Source organism: Oncorhynchus nerka, linkage group LG24 (assembly GCF_034236695.1).
Source record: "Oncorhynchus nerka isolate Pitt River linkage group LG24, Oner_Uvic_2.0, whole genome shotgun sequence".
NCBI lineage: Eukaryota > Metazoa > Chordata > Actinopteri > Salmoniformes > Salmonidae > Oncorhynchus > Oncorhynchus nerka.
The window spans coordinates 11,006,881-11,029,112 of record NC_088419.1 but is presented as its reverse complement, the minus strand read 5'-3'; the positions used below and the strand labels follow the sequence as shown (position 1 = coordinate 11,029,112).

At 45.9% G+C, this 22,232-nt stretch overlaps 1 protein-coding gene across 5 annotated transcripts in view; it reads left to right on the top strand.

Annotated features, from left to right (window-relative positions):
• Positions 1-22,232, top strand: part of LOC115122410 (ryanodine receptor 3-like) — a 269,794-nt gene that overhangs the window by 148,388 nt on the left and 99,174 nt on the right. For all 5 annotated transcript variants that reach the window (XM_065008606.1, XM_065008603.1, XM_065008605.1 and 2 more), the window contains 13 exons: positions 437-523; positions 2,260-2,486; positions 2,772-2,984; positions 3,382-3,594; positions 4,915-5,097; positions 5,909-6,128; positions 6,824-7,024; positions 7,808-7,910; positions 8,356-8,490; positions 16,703-16,849; positions 17,269-17,395; positions 18,411-18,525; positions 19,693-19,825. In XM_065008606.1, coding sequence (XP_064864678.1) covers positions 437-523; positions 2,260-2,486; positions 2,772-2,984; positions 3,382-3,594; positions 4,915-5,097; positions 5,909-6,128; positions 6,824-7,024; positions 7,808-7,910; positions 8,356-8,490; positions 16,703-16,849; positions 17,269-17,395; positions 18,411-18,525; positions 19,693-19,825 — 2,104 coding nt within the window. The remainder of the gene's footprint in view (positions 1-436; positions 524-2,259; positions 2,487-2,771; positions 2,985-3,381; positions 3,595-4,914; positions 5,098-5,908; positions 6,129-6,823; positions 7,025-7,807; positions 7,911-8,355; positions 8,491-16,702; positions 16,850-17,268; positions 17,396-18,410; positions 18,526-19,692; positions 19,826-22,232) is intronic.

The window sequence follows — 22,232 nt, the reverse complement described above, 5'->3', positions numbered from 1 at the left end:
TGTGACGGCTGTGTGGTTCCATTTGAGTGGCATACAGACACAGATAGGTAGTCTGGAGAGACAGGATTACCATCTCGATTAAATCATACTTAGAATGCTGAGCGTTCCACCTTGAGTATTTAGAGGGTTCTAGAACTCAAAAGGTGGAAATTCCACAAGCGTCAATCCCTGAAGTATTGTTGGTGATGTGTTCTGGATGCTGAGCAGATTGTTAGCATGGACATTGAATCATATCAAGTGCATCTCAATTTTCGTAACCATGCCTTTAGAGTTGATGATGTATGATTAACTCTCCGCAGGTTGTTGACTTGCTGTCTTTATGTTTTATATGTCTAGGTGGTTGAGTTCTTGTAATGACGTTGTGTTTATTGTTCTGTGTCTATAGGTTGTTTCTGTTCTTCAGGTAATTATTGTGTTTATATTATTGTGTGTCTAGTTGGAGTCCAACAGCAAGCTGTTCCCTGCTGTGTTTGTGCGTCCCACCAGCACCAACCTCTTCCAGTTTGAGTTTGTCAAGATCAAGGTTGGTGTCCCCCAGTCTGCTACTATAACCAGTCTACTACTATAACCAGTCTACTACTATCTACTACTATAGTCAGTCTACTACTATAACCAGTCTACTACTATAACCAGTCTACTACTATCTACTACTATAGTCAGTCTACTACTATAACCAGTCTACTACTATAGTCAGTCTACTACTATAACCAGTCTACTACTATATCCAGTCTACTACTATAACCAGTCTACTACTATAACCAGTCTACTACTATAACCAGTCTACTACTATTACCAGTCTACTACTGTATCCAGTCTACTACTATAACCAGTCTACTACTATAACCAGTCTACTACTATCTACTACTATAACCAGTCTGCTACTATAACCAGTCTACTACTATAACCAGTGTACTACTATAACCAGTCTGCTACTATAACCAGTCTACTACTATAACCAGTCTACTACTATAACCAGTCTACTACTATTACCAGTCTACTACTGTATCCAGTCTACTACTATAACCAGTCTACTACTATAACCAGTCTACTACTATTACCAGTCTACTACTATATCCAGTCTACTACTATAACCAGTCTACTACTATAACCAGTCTGCTACTATAACCAGTCTACTACTATTACCAGTCTACTACTGTATCCAGTCTACTACTATAACCAGTCTACTACTATATCCAGTCTGCTACTATAACCAGTCTACTACTATAACCAGTCTACTACTATCTACTACTATAGTCAGTCTACTACTATAACCAGTCTACTACTATAGTCAGTCTACTACTATAACCAGTCTACTACTATATCCAGTCTACTACTATAACAAGTCTACTACTATAACCAGTCTACTACTATAACCAGTCTACTACTATAACCAGTCTACTACTATAACCAGTCTACTGTACTACTATAACCAGTCTACTGTACTACTATAACCAGTCTACTACTATAACCAGTCTACTGTACTACTATAACCAGTCTACTACTATAACCAGTCTACTACTATAACCAGTCTACTGTACTACTATAACCAGTCTGCTACTATAACCAGTCTACTACTATAACCAGTCTACTACTATATCCAGTCTACTACTATATCCAGTCTACTACTATAACCAGTCTGCTACTATAACCAGTCTGCTACTATAACCCGTCTACTACTATAACCAGTCTACTACTGTATCCAGTCTACTACTATAACCCGTCTACTACTATAACCAGTCTACTACTATAACCAGTCTACTACTATAACCAGTCTACTACTGTATCCAGTCTACTACTATAAGATGGGTAATTAACTGATCTTAATCTTTCCTATTACTGGTACATGTCCAATGCAGCTGTTTTTATTTGCCAAAAAGTAACAAAAATAGCTTCTTCGCAAAGAGCAATTTCTCAAGCAAGAATTTTGCTAGAACTGTCTAGAAGTTGTCTTAGTGGGGAAAATTAGCTGTTTGACAGAGAGGTTTGGAACTATCTTTCTTATTGGTCTATAAAATAATTTATAGCCATAACTCAATCCTACAACAACAGGCTGAAATTCCCAGGCAGTCTTTTCAAACAGACTTACACTATAATGGAATCGTCATTGTTTTCACAGTATTATTCCAACCTCATTGTGTGGAAATATATATAAAAAACTGAGAAAAAAAACATTTGTGACTGAACTGAGCCTTTAACATGATTTCTCTATCTCCCTCCCTCCCTCCCTCCCTCCCTCCCTCCCTCCCTCTCTGTCCCCAGGACGCCATGCCCCTGTCATCAGCCATCTTTAAGAGTGAACAGCGTAACCCTGTGCCCCAGTGTCCTCCACGTCTGGACGTTCAGACCATCGTAGCGGTGCTGTGGAGCCGTATGCCCAACACCTTCCTCACCGTGGAGACCGCCAGGGTCTCAGAGAGACACGGCTGGGTGGTGCAGTGTCTGGAGCCACTGCAGATGATGGCTGTTCATATACCTGAGGAAAACAGGTGACTGATGCGCTCACTCTATCTGAAATCAATACCCATCCTCTTCTCCTAGGTCCTATAGTATACCTGCTACCTCATCAGTGGTTCATTAGGCATACTACATTATCAATAATAATAATAACAATCAATGTTATACATCTGCTGGGCTTGGTGGAGTTCATTGCTTAGCAACACTGTCTCTTTGCTAACCTCTCTCTCTCCATCTCTCTCTCTTTCTCTTTCTCTCTCTCTCTCTCTCTCTCTCCTCCCCACTCTTCCTCCATTCTCCCCTTCCACTCTCCTCAGGTGTCTGGACATCCTGGAGCTATCGGAGGTAGAGAGTCTGAGGAAGTTCCACTACCACACCCTGAAGCTCTACTGTGCCCTCTGCGCATTGGGCAACACCCGCGTGGCACACGCCCTCTGCTCCCACCTCGACCAATCGCAGCTGCTTTACACCATCGACAACCAATACCTGTCCGGCATGCTGAGAGAGGGCTTCTATAATGTACTTATGAGGTGGGTGAGGAGTTCATTGGTTGGTGGATGAGTGGTAAGGATATAAGGAACAGGATGTTTACGCACTTGGAAAATAAGTATTTTATTGAAATCTATTATTATGCTGATAACTGATTGGTTGATTGACTGACTGTTTAATTGATTGATATATTGATTGATTGGTTGGTTGATATATTGAGTGATTGGTTGATATATTAATTGATTGATGGATTGGTTGGATTGGTTGATATATTGATTGGTTGATATATTGATTGATTGATGTATTGATTGGTTGATATATTGATTGATTGATTGATTGATATATTGATTGATTGGTTGATATATTGGTTGGTTGATAATTGATATATTGATATATTGATTGATATATTGATTGATTGGTTGATGTACCTACCACCAGCATCCACCTGGAGACAGCGAAAGAGGCTCGTCTGATGATGAACAACGAGTTTATTATCCCCGTGACTGATGAGACGCGCTCCATCAAGCTGTTCCCTGACGAGTCCAAGAGACACTCTCTACCCGGGGTAGACCTCAGCACCTCACTGAAACCACGTCTCAACTTCTCCCCTCTCTCCTTCATCACAACCAAGAAACAACAGCACCTCTACAGGTCAGGGTTGTACTACATTCACGTTTTATCTGTAAAGCTTTTAGACTTGGAATGAGATACTATTTGAAATCATTTAAAATGCTTCATCTGGCCTTGATTGAGATTGCCTGGTTTAATGGACCAATAGAATAGTCACAAAATTGTAAACTCCACCCATCTTGCACTTTAGACAGGCTAGAGCAATCGCTCAAAGTCGGTTAAAGATTTGATATAGTCGGTTAAAGATTTGATATAGTCGGTTAAAGATTTCATATAGTCGGTTAAAGATTTCATATAGTCGGTTAAAGATTTCATATAGTCGGTTAAAGATTTCATATAGTCGGTTAAAGATTTCATATAGTCGGTTAAAGATTTCATATAGTCGGTTAAAGATTTCATATAGTCGGTTAAAGATTTCATATAGTGTTGATAATGGGATATGTAGATAGGGCGAGTCGGTCAAGGATCGATTCGGACAAGGTGGTAAATTGTATGACAAGCGACAGTTTATTTAGAGTAAAGATATCTGGTACAACGTATACGGGCTCATTCATTTGGCCTCACTAAAGAACCATCAGAAAAAGCCCCGATAACAGATTGCAAGCATGTTATGTACAGTAAAGAAAGTGGGTTGAGTCTGGAAGTCCCGGTCTTTTGGTTGGCCACAGTTGAGGTGTTGTCTTCTTGGATTGGTCCTGTTGAGCCGTCCGTCGTTCCTCCGGGTCTCGTCGAGCCGTTCTCAGTCACACAATGTTCGGCTAGGAAGGAGATTGTGTGTGTGTGCTTGTTTCTGTCTCAAGGCTGTGTGTCCTCCTCCCAATGTGTGGGTGTGTGTCTTATCTGTGTGTCCTCGGCAGTTAGTGTGTGTAATGTGTGTGTGCTGTGTGTGTGGGTGTGGGAGCTATCCTGTATGGGACCTAACATGTTTTACTGTGAAAATACGTTGTCTCAGTTATAGCAATGTAATAGCAGTAGGCTGGTCACCTGCATAAGAAATAGCACTTCCTTACAATAGTCGGTTAAAGATTTCATATAGTCGGTTAAAGATTTCATATAGTCGGTTAAAGTTAAAGATTTCATATAGTCGGTTAAAGATTTCATATAGTCGGTTAAAGATTTCATATAGTCGGTTAAAGATTTCATATAGTCGGTTAAAGATTTCATATAGTCGGTTAAAGATTTCATATAGTCGGTTAAAGATTTTAAATAGTCGGTTAAAGATTTCAAATAGTCACTTAAAGATTTCTAAACATTAAATGTTTATAGTACTTTTTATTATGTTATACCTATGGCTACGACAAATGCACTATAAAACACATGATTATTATATGATTCTTCCAGCCCCCAGATCCCCCTGGGCATCCTGAAGGAGAAGGCCATCAGTATGCTGACTGAGGCGGTGCAGGGAGGAGGCAGTCACATCAGAGACCCAGTAGGGGGCAGTGTGGAGTACCAGTTTGTCCCCATCCTCAAGCTGATTGGGACCCTGCTCATCATGGGGGTACTCACCAGCGAGGAGGTGAGGTTTAGTCCTGTCTGTGAAGATCAGTTGGTATGATGTGTGAGCGCGGCGCTAGCAAAGCCAAGGTTGTTTTCATTAGGAATGAAACGAAAGCAAACGGACTGGAACAGTTCTGCTTCAGTATGCTCTAATGAATACAACACAGGGTTGTGGGTTTAATTCCTGCTGGGGTGACATGGACAAAAAATGTATGTACTGCATGTACTGTAAGTAGCTTTGTATAAATATAGTGTCTGCTAAATAGCATATACAGGTAACTACCAAAATAAAGGAAACACCAACATCAAGGCGTTGGGCCACCACGAACCAGAACAGCTTTAATGCACCTTGACATAGATTCTACAAGTGTCTGGTTCTCTATTGGAGGGATACGACACCATTCTTCCACGAGAAATTCCATCATTTGGTGTTTTGTTGTTGGTGGTGGAAAATGCTGTCTCTGAGGCATCGCTCCAGAGCCTCCCATAAGTGTTCAATTGGGCTGAGATCTGGCGACTGAGACGGCCATTGCTTACGTCATTTTCATGCTCATCAAACTCGTCGTTGGCCACTCGTGCCCTGTGGATGGGGGCATTGTCATCCTATGGGGGCATAGCCATGGTAGCCAAAATAATGGCCTGCCCAGCATTTTTATACATGACCCTAAGCATGATGGGATGTTAATTCCTTAATTAACTCAGGAACCACACCTGTGTGGAAGCACCTACTTTTAATATACTTTGTATCCCTCATTTACTCAAGTGTTTCCTTTATTTTGACAGTTATCTTTATTTGCATTAAATATGTGGCAATGTTTTTCATGTACTAGGTGAGGCTGATCTTGCTTCTCATCGATCCCAACGTGTTCGGGGATCCAGAAGATGAGGAGGTGAAGGTGGAGGAGGTGGAGGCAGCAGCAGGAGGAGGAGAGAAGGAGGAAGTGAGCAGCAACGAGGTGAAGGCCGTGGAGGCTGGTGAGGAGGAGACCAAGGAGGTCAAAATGTCTGTCAAGGGACTGCTGGAGAAGACACTGCCTGAGTCTGTCAAACGACAGGTAGGAGAGAGAGCCCACTCCCGCATACACACACACACACACACACACACACACACACACACACACACACAGGCAGAGTTGAAGCACCAGGTGTTCAGTCCCAGCTAAATGGACTGTTGATTGATGCCAAATAGTAAATTGGCTGACTACTCAATCACATTAAATTTACTGCAAAATCATTACCAGCAAAATGATAATCAGCAAAAACATCAAATGTTTTTGATCAGATTAAACAACTTGTTTACCACTAAAACATAATTGGTACGTCACATGTAACACTGTATATGCAATACTGACAGAAATACCTCTCTCTACTAGGTAGAGACACCACTAAAACATAATTGGTACGTCACATGTAACACTGTATATGCAATACTGACAGAAATACCTCTCTCTACTAGGTAGAGACACCACTAAAACATAATTGGTACGTCACATGTAACACTGTATATGCAATACTGACAGAAATACCTCTCTCTACTAGGTAGAGACACCACTAAAACATAATTGGTACGTCACATGTAACACTGTATATGCAATACTGACAGAAATACCTCTCTCTACTAGGTAGCGCTAACTTAATCTCTCTTTGTTGGAATTAAAGAGCAATTCACAACTCAATTCAGAATTGAGCCCAACTCTGGTGTGTACTGTCTGTCCCGTCCGTGATCCCACATGATCTAACTCTCTACTAGATGTGTGAGCTGCTGCACTACTTCTGTGACTGTGAGTTGAAGCAGCGTATCGAGGCCATCGTGTCCTTCTCAGACCGCTTCGTGTCCAAGCTGCAGTACAACCAGAAGTTCAGGTACAACGAGTTGATGTTGGCCCTCAACATGTCTGCTGCTGTCACCGCCAAGAAGACCAAGGAGTTCAGATCCCCTCCTCAGGAGCAGGTACTGTTTTATTCGTTATTGTCATGTTGTTGTTGTTGTTGTTTATTTAGCAGAAAACTCTATTAAACCTTCATGGAACCATTTAATTTACATTTAAGTCATTTAGCAGACGCTCTTATCCAGAGCGAACCGTCCCGCTGTGCCTGGGAGTTGAGTAGAGGAACATTACTCAGCATAGAGAGAGAGAGAACACCTCACACACACCAACACGCTCCTGAGCACACACCATACAACACACACACACACACACACCACACACATACACACACACACACACACCACACACACACACACACCACACACGTCATACACCACACACACACCATACACCACACACACACACCACACCATACACCACACACACACCACACACCATACACCACACACACACACACACACCACACACACACACACACACACACACACACACAGATGTTTGTAGCAGACGTTTGGTCCAATGGCCATATTACCGTAGGGTGCCTCTTGGTAAATGGCTTTCCTCACCGTAGGATGGCAATATATCCCCTTGTAGTATGCTCTGTGAATGATGTCTCCAAGCTAGAGGTGGGAAAACCATCCGTACCATTCTCCTCTTCATGGATCAAACAGACGTGATGTCATAGAGAATCTCCTGGCCAGTCTGACTCACAGTAATGATGCTGTGCTGTAGGGAATATATCTTTCTTTCTCTCTCTCTCTCTCTCTCTCTCTCTCTCTCTCTCTCTCTCTCTCTCTCTCTCCTTTTTCTCTCTATCACTAACACACCTCCCTCCATCCATATAGATCAACATCCTGTTGAACTTTGCTGCTGGGGAGGACTGTCCCTGTCCTGAAGAGATTCAGGAAGAGCTCTACAGCTTCCATGATGAGCTGAGACTGCACTGTGGTACGATGTCCACGCAGACACACACACACACTGACAGTTAAAAGACAAATCCTTACTTGAGATGCAGGAGCGTACAGTAACTCACAGATCTTTCATTGATGTTAATATCAATACATCATTTCAGTTATTAGATCAAAAGTTCATCCCAAATGTGCAATGTTTCCTTGCAGGACATGATGACTCTTGACAGGTTGCCTCCCACTGGGCACACACTGGTTCAACTCAATGTTGTTTCCACGTCATTTCAATGAAATTACATTGAACCAACGTGGAATAAACGTTGAATTGATGTCAGTACCAAGTGGGATGTGTATTGATCATATAGGTTCACAGTTCAATATTGATTAAATATGTTAAATGTAATTCTTTACCTAAAAGTACCACATCAACCTCTATGTTCTCCCAGTCCTGCCCTTCATATTTCTCCCTGTCTCGATCCCTGCAGGAATCCCGGTGGAGGAGGAGGAGGAGGAGGAAGATACGTCTATAAAGGGTCGCCTGCTGGCCATGCTCTATAAGATCAAGGGACCGCCCAAGAAACTAGAGGAGGAACCTACAGAGCAGGAACAAGCTGCTCCCAGTAAGAGACTGCCAGGGTTGGCATTAATGCAGTTTTCAGTTCAGTCAACTCAGACTGCTCCCAGTAAGAGACTGCCAGGGTTGGCATTAATGCAGTTTTCAGTTCAGTCAACTCAGACTGCTCCCAGTAAGAGACTTCCAGGGTTGGCGTTAGTGCAGTTTTCAGTTCAGTCAACTCAGACTGCTCCCAGTAAGAGACTGCCAGGGTTGGCGTTAGTGCAGTTTTCAGTTCAGTCAATTCAGACTGCTCCCAGTAAGAGACTGCCAGGGTTGGCGTTAGTGCAGTTTTCAGTTCAGTCAACTCAGACTGCTCCCAGTAAGAGACTGCCAGGGTTGGCATTAATGCAGTTTTCAGTTCAGTCAATTCAGACTGCTCCCAGGAAGAGACTGCCAGGGTTGGCATTAATGCAGTTTTCAGATCAGTCAACTCAGACTGCTCCCAGTAAGAGACTGCCAGGGTTGGCATTAATGCAGTTTTCAGATCAGTCAATTCAGACTGCTCCCAGTAAGAGACTGCCAGGGTTGGCATTAATGCAGTTTTCAGATCAGTCAATTCAGACTGCTCCCAGGAAGAGACTGTCTAGGAAAAAGCATGTTTCCCACTTGTCATTGCCCTTCAGAAGTGTTCATTGAAGGGTAGGAAAAGAGGGAACATCTCTTTCTATCTCTCTGTCTGAAGATGATACGTTAACATTCATTTACGTGATATATGTTCATCAGACAGACATTAAAACACCCTTGTCACTTACCTGATCGTCTGGCAGGACTGAGTTGAATTGCGGGCGCTATAGGAGGTGGGCGCTATAGGAGGGAGGTGGGCGCTATAGGAGGGAGGTGGGCGCTATAGGAGGGAGGTGGGCGCTATAGGAGGTGGGCGCTATAGGAGGTGGGCGCTATAGGAGGTGGGCACTATAGGAGGTGGGCGCTATAGGAGGTGGGCGCTATAGGAGGCGGGCGCTATAGGTATAGGAGGTGGGCGCTATAGGAGGCGGGCGCTATAGGAGGCGGGCGCTATAGGAGGCGGGCGCTATAGGAGGTGGGCGCTATAGGTTCACACTGCAATACTAAAGAGTTACCTACTTATAGTCATGATAAGATCCCTGTCTGTTTTCAGTGTTAAACCTCATATTGACCTCACTGATGTAAGCCGATATACTTATTCTGTAACACATCTAATCAAACCTTAACGTGAAATGCTTTCTTACAAGCCCGTAATCAACAGTGTAGACCTTAACGTGAAATGCTTACTGACAAGCCCTTAACCAACAGTGTAGACCTTAACGTGAAATGCTTACTGACAAGCCCTTAACCAACAGTGTAGACCTTAACGTGAAATGCTTTCTTACAAGCCCTTAATCAACAGTGCAGTTCAAGAGACATCTGTAACTTTTGTATGCTTCCTCCACAACAGACACAAAGGTCTACAACCAAACCCCAGTCTGTTCTCTGCAGCTCACTAACACAACTCCACGGCACCACTCCAGAGGTTTACACCGGAGGAAACTTCCTCTCTCTGTTATTTAGCTGAACGCAAAACCCTCGTTAGAAGTCAGGCAGCTAAGTGTTTTTGGACAGCCTCACTTCTGAACCAGGATGAGACAGATTGTACTCTGTGTGTGCGTGTGTGTGTGTGTGTGTGTGTGTGTGTGTGTGTGTGTGTGTGTGTGTGTGTGTGTGTGTGTGTGTGTGTGTGTGTGTGACTCCCGGGGTAGGGTTCTGGCTATCAACCAGCATTCATTTACTATGTCAGACCCTCTAAAACAACACATTTCACTGGACCTATCCCAGTGGATAGTTCCAGAATACACATAGAATACATATATTTATATATATACTTTTAAAAAAAACATTTTTTTTTTTACAGAAATGTAATGTACATAACTGCAAGTAGTGATGGTTTACTTGGGAAGAGATTGTTCAGTTTGTCTCCCCATTACCCACTTTTGATGGGCAATCACATGTTGTGCACCATCCTGATATAACGTCCAATATCTGTTGAGGGAGACTTCTAATGAGGAGGTACTTAACATTCTGGTCTAGTCCAGCATCATTGACTTAATTAGAAAACGTTTAGGGGAAGTTTTATAGAGTTAATGAGAAAAAGAGAAAGGGAACATTTCACATGAGGATGAAGGGGGAATTCAGGGTGTTTAGGAAGTCTATATTAGGAGAGAGGGAGGTAGGAGAGGGGATAGGAGATTTGGGGAGAGGGGTATTACGATTGGCGCGGTGGGGAGAGGAGATGTGGGGAGAGGAGAGGGGTGAGGAGATGGGAGATTAGAGGTTGGGGGAGGTGGGGAGAGGAGAGGTAGGGGGAGGTGGGGAGATGAGAGGTAGGGGAGGTGGGGAGAGGAGAGGTTGGGAGAGATGGGGAGAGGAGAGATGGGAAGAGGAGAGGAGAGATGGGGAGAGGTTGGGAGAGATGGGGAGAGGAGAGGAGAGGAGAGATGGGGAGAGGTTGGGAGAGATGGGGAGAGGAGAGATGGGGAGAGGTTGGGAGAGGAGAGATGGGGAGAGGTTGGGAGAGATGGGGAGAGGTTGGGAGAGGAGAGATGGGGAGAGGTTGGGAGAGAAGAGGAGAGAGGAGAGATGGGGAGAGGTTGGGAGAGATGGGAGAGATGGGAGAGATGGGGAGAGGTTGGGAGAGGAGATTAGAATTAAGGAAAGTGGAATAGAAGAAAGATTTGCAGAGTGTGTGTGTTATAGAGTGTATGTGTCCATGCGTGTGTGTGTGTTCGTGTGTGTGTTTATGTAGGTGTGTGCGTGCGTGGGTGTGTGTATGTGTGTATATAGCCAAGCTGAAAGATATTCCAGACCAGGACTAGCTCGGCTCAGGAGTAAACTGGATATATGTGCTGTGTTTTAATAAGTCAAGATATTACTAATATACAGGGCCGTAACTCACTTCAATCATTTCTACACATTTTGGCATGGGGTTGGAGAGACAAATGTGCAGTTTTACAGCTAATACCCTGCAGTTCTACACGTTGCCATGAAATGCCTTGTTAATAGGATATCTGAGTGAGAGGGACTAACACAATCAATGGGGGCCCCCTGTAGGCCACGATTACTACAAGTTTAGATAAATCACATCAAATGTTATTTGTCACATACGCTGAATACAACAGGTGTAGATCGTACAGTGAAATGCTTACTTACAAGCCCTTAAACAACAACGAGCAACAACAACAAGCTTTAAGAAGTTTTAAGAAAAAAGTGTAACAATTATAAGTAAAAAATAAAAAGTAAAAAGTAACAAATAATTAAACACAGCAGTAAAATAACAATGTGGAGGCTATATACAGGGGGTACCGGTACAGAGTCAATGTGGAGGCTATATACAGGGGGTACCGGTACAGAGTCAATGTGGAGGCTATATACAGGGGGTACCGGTACAGAGTCAATGTGGAGGCTATATACAGGGGGTACCGGCACAGAGTCAATGTGGAGGCTATATACAGGGGGTACCGGGGGTACACAGAGTCAATGTGGAGGCTATATACAGGGGGTACCGGTACTGAGTCAATGTGGAGGCTATATACAGGGGGTACCGGTACAGAGTCAATGTGGAGGCTATATACAGGGGGTACCGGTACTGAGTCAATGTGGAGGCTATATACAGGGGGTACCGGTACAGAGTCAATGTGGAGGCTATATACAGGGGGTACCGGAGTCACAGAGTCAATGTGGAGGCTATATACAGGGGGTACCGGTACAGAGTCAATGTGGAGGCTATATACAGGGGGTACCGGTACAGAGTCAATGTGGAGGCTATATACAGGGGGTACCGGTACTGAGTCAATGTGGAGGCTATATACAGGGGGTACCGGTACAGAGTCAATGTGGAGACTATATACAGGGGGTACAATGTGGAGACGGTACAGAGTCAATGTGGAGGCTATATACAGGGGGTACCGGTACAGAGTCAATGTGGAGACTATATACAGGGGGTACCGGTACAGAGTCAATGTGGAGGCTATATAGAGGGGGTACCGGTACTGAGTCAATGTGGAGGCTATATACAGGGGGTACCGGTACAGAGTCAATGTGGAGGTTATATAGAGGGGGTACCGGTACTGAGTCAATGTGGAGACTATATACAGGGGGTACCGGTACAGAGTCAATGTGGAGACTATATACAGGGGGTACCGGTACTGAGTCAATGTGGAGACTATATACAGGGGGGTACCGGTACTGAGTCAATGTGGAGACTATATACAGGGGGTACCGGTACAGAGTCAATGTGGAGACTATATACAGGGGGTACCGGTACTGAGTCAATGTGGAGACTATATACAGGGGGTACCGGTACTGAGTCAATGTGGAGACTATATACAGGGGGTACCGGTACTGAGTCAATGTGGAGACTATATACAGGGGGTACCGGTACTGAGTCAATGTGGAGACTATATACAGGGGGTACCGGTACTGAGTCAATGTGGAGACTATATACAGGGGGTACCGGTACTGAGTCAATGTGGAGACTATATACAGGGGGTACCGGTACTGAGTCAATGTGGAGACTATATACAGGGGTGGAGGTGGAGGCTATATACAGGGGGTACCGGTACAGAGTCAATGTGGAGACTATATACAGGGGGTACAATGTGGACGGGGGTACAGAGTCAATGTGGAGACTATATACAGGGGGAGACCGGGGGTACTGAGTCAATGTGGAGACTATATACAGGGGGTACCGGTACAGAGTCAATGTGGAGGCTATATACAGGGGGTACCGGTACTGAGTCAATGTGGAGACTATATACAGGGGGTACCGGTACAGAGTCAATGTGGAGGCTATATAGAGGGGGTACCGGTACTGAGTCAATGTGGAGACTATATACAGGGGGTACCGGTACAGAGTCAATGTGGAGGCTATATACAGGGGGTACCGGTACTGAGTCAATGTGGAGACTATATACAGGGGGTACCGGTACAGAGTCAATGTGGAGGCTATATACAGGGGATACCGGAGTACTGAGTCAATGTGGACTATATAGGCTATATAGGGGTACCGGTACAGAGTCAATGTGGAGGCTATATAGAGGGGATACCGGTACTGAGTCAATGTGGAGACTATATACAGGGGGTACCGGTACAGAGTCAATGTGGAGGCTATACTGAGTCAATGGGGACTACCGGGGGGTACCGGCACTACTGAGTCAATGTGGAGACTATATACAGGGGGTACCGGTACAGAGTCAATGTGGAGGCTATATAGAGGGGATACCGGTACTGAGTCAATGTGGAGACTATATAGAGGGGATACCGGTACTGAGTCAATGTGGAGGCTATATAGAGGGGGTACCGGTACTGAGTCAATGTGGAGACTATATACAGGGGGTACCGGTACAGAGTCAATGTGGAGGCTATATAGAGGGGGTACCGGTACTGAGTCAATGTGGAGACTATATACAGGGGTACCGGTACAGAGTCAATGTGGAGGCTATATAGAGGGGATACCGGTACTGAGTCAATGTGGAGACTATATACAGGGGGTACCGGTACAGAGTCAATGTGGAGGCTATATAGAGGGGATACCGGTACTGAGTCAATGTGGAGACTATATACAGGGGGTACCGGTACAGAGTCAATGTGGAGGCTATATAGAGGGGGTACCGGTACTGAGTCAATGTGGAGACTATATACAGGGGGTACCGGTACAGAGTCAATGTGGAGGCTATATAGGGGGCAGGGGGTACACTGAGTCAATGTGGAGACTATATACAGGGGGTACCGGTACAGAGTCAATGTGGAGGCTATATACAGGGGGATACCGGTACAGTCAATGTCAATGGGGGCACTGGTCAATGTGGAGGCTATATAGAGGGGACAGAGTCAATGTGGAGGCTATATAGAGGGGTACTGAGAGTCAATGTGGAGACTATATACAGGGGGTACCGGTACAGAGTCAATGTGGAGGCTATATAGAGGGGGTACCGGTACTGAGTCAATGTGGAGACTATATACAGGGGGTACCGGTACAGAGTCAATGTGGAGGCTATATAGAGGGGATACCGGTACTGAGTCAGTGTGGAGACTATATACAGGGGGTACCGGTACAGAGTCAATGTGGAGGCTATATAGAGGGGATACCGGTACTGAGTCAATGTGGAGACTATATACAGGGGGTACCGGTACAGAGTCAATGTGGAGGCTATATAGAGGGGATACCGGTACTGAGTCAATGTGGAGACTATATACAGGGGGTACCGGTACAGAGTCAATGTGGAGGCTATATAGAGGGGGTACCGGTACTGAGTCAATGTGGAGACTATATACAGGGGGTACCGGTACAGAGTCAATGTGGAGACTATATACAGGGGGTACCGGTACAGAGTCAATGTGGAGGCTATATAGAGGGGATACCGGTACAGAGTCAATGTGGAGGCTATATAGAGGGGGTACCAATGTGGAGACTACAGGGGTGAGTCAATGTGGAGACTATATACAGGGGTACCGGTACAGAGTCAATGTGGAGGCTATATAGAGGGGAATGTGGAGACCAGGTACAGAGTCAATGTGGAGACTATATACAGGGGGTACCGGTACAGAGTCAATGTGGAGGCTATATAGAGGGGATACCGGTACAGAGTCAATGTGGAGACTATATACAGGGGGTACCGGTACAGAGTCAATGTGGAGACTATATACAGGGGGTACCGGTACAGAGTCAATGTGCAGGGGTATATACAGGGGGTACTGGTACAGAGTCAATGTGGAGACTATATACAGGGGGTACCGGTACAGAGTCAATGTGGAGACTATATACAGGGGGTACCGGTACAGAGTCAATGTGGAGGCTATATAGAGGGGATACCGGTACAGAGTCAATGTGGAGACTATATACAGGGGGTACCGGTACAGAGTCAATGTGGAGGCTATATAGAGGGGATACCGGTACAGAGTCAATGTGGAGACTATATACAGGGGGTACCGGTACAGAGTCAATGTGGAGACTATATACAGGGGGTACCGGTACAGAGTCAATGTGCAGGGGTATATACAGGGGGTACTGGTACAGAGTCAATGTGGAGACTATATACAGGGGGTACCGGTACAGAGTCAATGTGGAGACTATATACAGGGAGTACCGGTACAGAGTCAATGTGGAGACTATATACAGGGAGTACCGGTACAGAGTCAATGTGGAGGCTATATACATGGGGTACCGGGACAGAGTCAATGTGGGGGCTATATACAGGGGGTACTGGTACAGAGTCAATGTGGAGACTATATACAGGGGTACCGGGACAGAGTCAATGTGGGGACTATATACAGGGAGTACCGGTACAGAGTCAATGTGGAGGCTATATACATGGGGTACCGGGACAGAGTCAATGTGGGGGCTATATACAGGGTATTACGGTACAGAGTCAATGTGGAGGCTATATACAGGGGGTACCGGGACAGAGTCAATGTGGGGGCTATATACAGGGGGTACCGGGACAGAGTCAATGTGGAGGCTATATACATGGGGTACCGGGACAGAGTCAATGTGGGGGCTATATACAGGGTATTACGGTACAGAGTCAATGTGGAGGCTATATACAGGGGGTACCGGGACAGAGTCAATGTGGGGGGGGCTCTGGTTAGTTTTAAGACATTTAAGACATTTAAGTCATTTAGCAGACGCTCTTATCCAGAGCGACTTACAAATTGGTGCATTCACCTTATGACATCCAGTGGAACAGTAGTGCATCTAAATCTTTTAAGGGGGGTGAGAGGGATTACTTTATCCTATCCTAGGTATTCCTTAAAGAGGTGGGGTTTCAGGTGTCTCCGGAAGGTGGTGATTGACTCCGCTGTCCTGGCGTCGTGAGGGAGTTTGTTCCACCATTGGGGGGCCAGAGCAGCGAACAGTTTTGACTGGGCTGAGCGGGAACTGTACTTCCTCAGTGGTAGGGAGGCGAGCAGGCCAGATAGCCTGGTTAGCCTTGCCAGCTAATTTACCAATCTAAAAATGTTTATCTGACATGTGCTAATTGAGTGGCTGTCAGTAAGTGACATATAACAAGAGGAAAACAGCTGCTGTACCTTGTGTATTCTACTATTCTAACTCTCAACAGGAAGTTGAGACCCCGATCTAATCCCCCAAACCACCAAAAAGCAACTTTTTGAAACATGTACAGAGGTCCTCAGGGGTCCTCATTTGTAGCTACGACCCTGCTAATATACTAACACACTGGAATCTCTCTCTCTCTCCTCTCTAGCCAATCTGAAGGAGTTGATCAGCCAGACCATGGCTAGCTGGGCTCAGGAGTGCAGCATCCAGGACCCAGAGCTGGTTCGTGTGATGTTCAGCTTGCTGAGACGTCAGTACGACGGCATCGGAGCGCTGCTCAGGGCCATGAGGAAGAGTACGTACTGTCCTTGAGTGACTCCCAGACCCAGTCTGATGTGTGGAGCGAATTGTCCAGTCTTAACTCTCTGGGTTGTGATTTTAGTATTTTGTTGTTCATCTTTCATTCCTTCAATTGCAATTAAACTTTAGTCTCTTACTGTTACCAGGTTACACCATCTCTGCTGTGTCAGTATATAACTGTCCAGTTTAACTTTAGTATCTTACTATTACCAGGTTACACCAACTCTGCTGTGTCAGTATAGAACTGTCCAGTTTAACTTTAGTATCTTACTATTACCAGGTTACACCATCTCTGCTGTGTCAGTATAGAACTGTCCAGTTTAACTTTAGTCTCTTACTGTTACCAGGTTACACCATCTCTGCTGTGTCAGTATAGAACCGTCCAGTTTAACTTTAGTCTCTTACTGTTACCAGGTTACACCATCTCTGCTGTGTCAGTACAGGACTGTGTCAACCTCCTGGCCTCTCTGGGCCAGATCAGATCACTGCTGTCTGTACGCATGGGGAAAGAAGAGGAGAAACTCATGATCGACGGCCTGGGGTGAGAGGGAGAGGGAAAGTGTGTGTGTGTTCTCTGTACGCATTAGGGAAAGAAGAGAAGAAACTCATGATCGACGGCCTGGGGTGAGAGGGAGAGGGAAAGTGTGTGTGTGTTCTCTGTACGCATTAGGGAAAGAAGAGGAGAAACTCATGATCGACGGACTGGGGTGAGAGGGAGAGGGAAAGTGTGTGTGTGTTCTCTGTACGCATGGGAAAAGAAGAGGAGAAACTCATGATCGACGGCCTGGGGTGAGAGGGAGAGGGAAAGTGTGTGTGTGTTCTCTGTACGCATTAGGGAAAGAAGAGGAGAAACTCATGATCATCAGACTGGGGTGAGAGATTACTCCTGTGTGTGCGCTTGCTTGCGTGGGTGTGATATTAGCACAGAGTTTCTAAGCCCAGAGGCTTCTGGGAACTCTTGCGAAACAGACCGATTGGACCAGGCCGTAGTTTGGGGTTTGACAAGTGAAACATTCTTCGTTAGTTGTTAATTTTCTAGAAATGTAAAGACACAACCTTGATTTGAGCCGATGTCTGAAGTAGTTGAACATGTTATTACTCCAACCTCGAGCAACTGACAGACGTTTTAATTTGAGTCAAAAAACAACTTTATATCGAAAAGCCTTTTGATTTGACGGCTCTGCACACGTGCAGTTCGGCGCCCGTTAGACCCAATGACGTGTTTCTACACGTGAGGTTAGCTAGCCAACGTCTCCATGACAACGCCTACAAGTATGATCTGGGATTTCTATTGGAGAAGCAGTTTCTGCCTATCTTCATACTGTACTGTCTCTGATATTACTGTATGTTATCCATTCACAAACAAGGTTGTTGTTTAATCTTTAATTCCAGGGTCCCCCCTCGACAAAAAGGTTTCGAACCTCAAGGGTCTTTTCCCGGGTTAAATAAAGGTTAAATATCAAATAGCTGTTAGCTGAGATAATGAACAACAGTATGTCTGGCTCCACATACAATGACCTTTATATCTCTAACCTTTGACCCCTCTGTGTTTACAGTGACATCATGAACAACAAGGTGTTCTACCAGCACCCCAACCTGATGAGGGTTCTGGGGATGCATGAGACTGTCATGGAGGTGATGGTTAACGTGCTGGGAGGAGACAAGACACAGGTACTGGACTTTTTCAAAAATATACATAGAAGTTTCACATTCTTCTCTCCTTGTGGTGAGTATTTCATAAGTTACCACTGATGTTTCGGCACACAGTTCTTCATCGGTTTTAAACTCTTGATGACCCCTTGCTTTGCAGGTACCTTGGTTAGAAAAAGCATCTTTTAGGAAAATATATATTTGTACATTTATTTAGGTTGTGTAGTTAGACTGCTATATGTTTGGGTAGGATCCAAGTAGATCCAAGTAGCTCTGCTGTAAACAGCCATATAGGCGCTGTGCTGTAAGGACTATCTGTAATGTAAAGCAGGTGCCAGGAAAGTTCATCTGTTACAAGGGATCCTACCAGGGATCCTCCCAACAAGGGATCCTACCAGGGGTTCTACTGTACCAACAAGGGATCCTACCAGGGGTCCTACTGTACCAATAAGGGATCCTACCAACAAGGGATCCTACCAGGGGTCCTACTGTACCAATAAGGGATCCTCCCAACAAGGGATCCTACCAGGGATCCTCCCCAACAAGGGATCCTACCAGAGATACTGCCAGGGATCCTTCCCATTAGGGATCCTACCTGGGATCCTACCCAAGAAGGGATCCTACCAGAGATTCTACCCATAAGGGATCCTACCAACAACTAACCACTCAGTAACCAGAGAGGGAATTGGAGGTTCAGGGGTTGTAAAGGCTAGGGAGGCTAGAGAGCATCTGGTATGTTCCAGTCACTTACAGTGCTGTGTGTGTGTGTGTGTGTGTGTGTGTGTGTGTGTGTGTGTGTGTGTGTGTGTGTGTGTGTGTGTGTGTGTGTGTGTGTGTGTGTGTGTGTGTGTGTGTGTGTGTGTGTCAGATGTACAGTTCTTACTGACAGACTGTCTTGTTGTCAATGACCATTTCAGCAGCTGTTTTTACCTATATTGATTCAGTAACATGACACAAGCTCCATACCCACTTAGGTCATAGTTCTCACTTGAGATCTGTCAATCTCAAGCTAACACGATATCCATCTTGGTAATTCTCTTGGACAAATCTCAACATTTAAAAAAAAAAAAAAAAAAAAGTCAAAGTCTACTACAATATATTTGATGTAATGTGATATTTTTATGTGATGTAATGTGATATATTAATAATATATTTAAATGTAACAAATGTTTTCCATTTCTCCTACAGGAGATAGCGTTTCCAAAGATGGTTGCCAGTTGCTGTCGGTTCCTGTGTTACTTCTGTCGTATCAGCCGACAGAACCAGAAGGCCATGTTCGACCATCTGAGTTATCTACTGGAGAACAGCTCCGTTGGACTAGGTGGGTAGAGAGGGAGGGGGGGATAGAAGTGGGGGGGCAGTGTGGAGACACTGCCCCCTGCTGTTCGTAAGGGAGAGTTTGGGTATTGGGAGATGTGGAGACACTGCCCCCTGCTGTTAGTAAGGGAGAGTTTGGGAGATGTGGAGACACTGCCCCCTGCTGTTAGTAAGGGAGAGTTTGGGAGATGTGGAGACACTGCCCCCTGCTGTTCGTAAGGGAGAGTTTGGGTATTGGGAGATGTGGAGACACTGCCCCCTGCTGTCAGTAAGGGATAGTTTGGGAGATGTGGAGACACTGCCCCCTGCTGTTCGTAAGGGAGAGTTTGGGTATTGGGAGATGTGGAGACACTGCCCCCTGCTGTCAGTAAGGGATAGTTTGGGAGATGTGGAGACACTGCCCCCTGCTGTTAGTAAGGGAGAGTTTGGGTATTGGGAGATGTGGAGACACTGCCCCCTGCTGTTAGTAAGGGAGAGTTTGGGAGATGTGGAGACACTGCCCCCTGTTCGTGCTTTGTATTGGGAGATGTGGAACACTGCCTGCTGTTCAGTGGGAGAGTTTGGGATAAGGGAGAGTGGGAGATGTGGAGACACTGCCCCTGCTGTTAGTAAGGGAGAGTTTGGGAGATGTGGAGAGATGGGAGAGTTTGGAATGTGGACACTGCCCCCTGCTGTTAGTAAGGGAGAGTTTGGGAGATGTGGAGACACTGCCCCCTGCTGTTAGTAAGGTGGAGAGTTGTCAGTAAGGGATAGTTTGGGAGATGTGGAGACACTGCCCCCTGCTGTTAGTTTGGGAGATGTGGAGAGTTTGGGAGATGTGGAGACACTGCCCCCTGCTGTTAGTAAGGGAGAGTTTGGGTATTGGGAGATGTGGAAACACTGCCCCCTGCTGTTAGTAAGGGAGAGTTTGGGAGATGTGGAGACACTGCCCCCTGCTGTTAGTAAGGGAGAGTTTGGGAGATGTGGAGACACTGCCCCCTGCTGTTAGTAAGGGAGAGTTTGGGTATTGGGAGATGTGGAGACACTGCCCCCTGCTGTTAGTAAGGGAGAGTTTGGGAGATGTGGAGACACTGCCCCCTGCTGTTAGTAAGGGAGAGTTTGGGTATTGGGAGATGTGGAGACACTGCCCCCTGCTGTTCGTAAGGGAGAGTTTGGGTATTGGGAGATGTGGAGACACTGCCCCCTGCTGTTAGTAAGGGAGAGTTTGGGAGATGTGGAGACACTTCCCCCTGCTGTTACTAAGGGAGAGTTTGGGTATTGGGAGATGTGGAGACACTGCTCCCTGCTGTTAGTAAGGGAGAGTTTGGGAGATGTGGAGACACTTCCCCCTGCTGTTACTAAGGGAGAGTTTGGGTATTGGGAGATGTGGAGACACTGCCCCCTGCTGTCAGTAAGGGAGAGTTTGGGTATTGGGAGATGTGGAGACACTGCCCCCTGCTGTTAGTAAGGGAGAGTTTGGGTATTGGGAGATGTGGAAACACTGCCCCCTGCTGTTAGTAAGGGAGAGTTTGGGAGATGTGGAGACACTGCCCCCTGCTGTTACTAAGGGAGAGTTTGGGAGATGTGGAGACACTGCCCCCTGCTGTCAGTAAGGGAGAGTTTGGGAGATGTGGAGACACTGCCCCCTGCTGTTCGTAAGGGAGAGTTTGGGTATTGGGAGATGTGGAAACACTGCCCCCTGCTGTTAGTAAGGGAGAGTTTGGGAGATGTGGAGACACTGCCCCCTGCTGTTAGTAAGGGAGAGTTTGGGAGATGTGGAGACACTGCCCCCTGCTGTTCGTAAGGGAGAGTTTGGGTATTGGGAGATGTGGAGACACTGCCCCCTGCTGTTAGTAAGGGAGAGTTTGGGAGATGTGGAGACACTGCCCCCTGCTGTTCGTAAGGGAGAGTTTGGGTATTGGGAGATGTGGAGACACTGCCCCCTGCTGTTAGTAAGGGAGAGTTTGGGAGATGTGGAGACACTGCCCCCTGCTGTTCGTAAGGGAGAGTTTGGGTATTGGGAGATGTGGAGACACTGCCCCCTGCTGTTCGTAAGGGAGAGTTTGGGTATTGGGAGATGTGGAGACACTGCCCCCTGCTGTTCGTAAGGGAGAGTTTGGGTATTGGGAGATGTGGAGACACTGCCCCCTGCTGTTAGTAAGGGAGAGTTTGGGAGATGTGGAGACACTGCCCCCTGCTGTTCGTAAGGGAGAGTTTGGGTATTGGGGGATGTGGAGACACTGCCCCCTGCTGTCAGTAAGGGAGAGTTTGGGAGATGTGGAGACACTGCCCCCTGCTGTTAGTAAGGGAGAGTTTGGGAGATGTGGAGACACTGCCCCCTGCTGTTAGTAAGGGAGAGTTTGGGAGATGTGGAGACACTGCCCCCTGCTGTTAGTAAGGGAGAGTTTGGGTATTGGGAGATGTGGAGACAC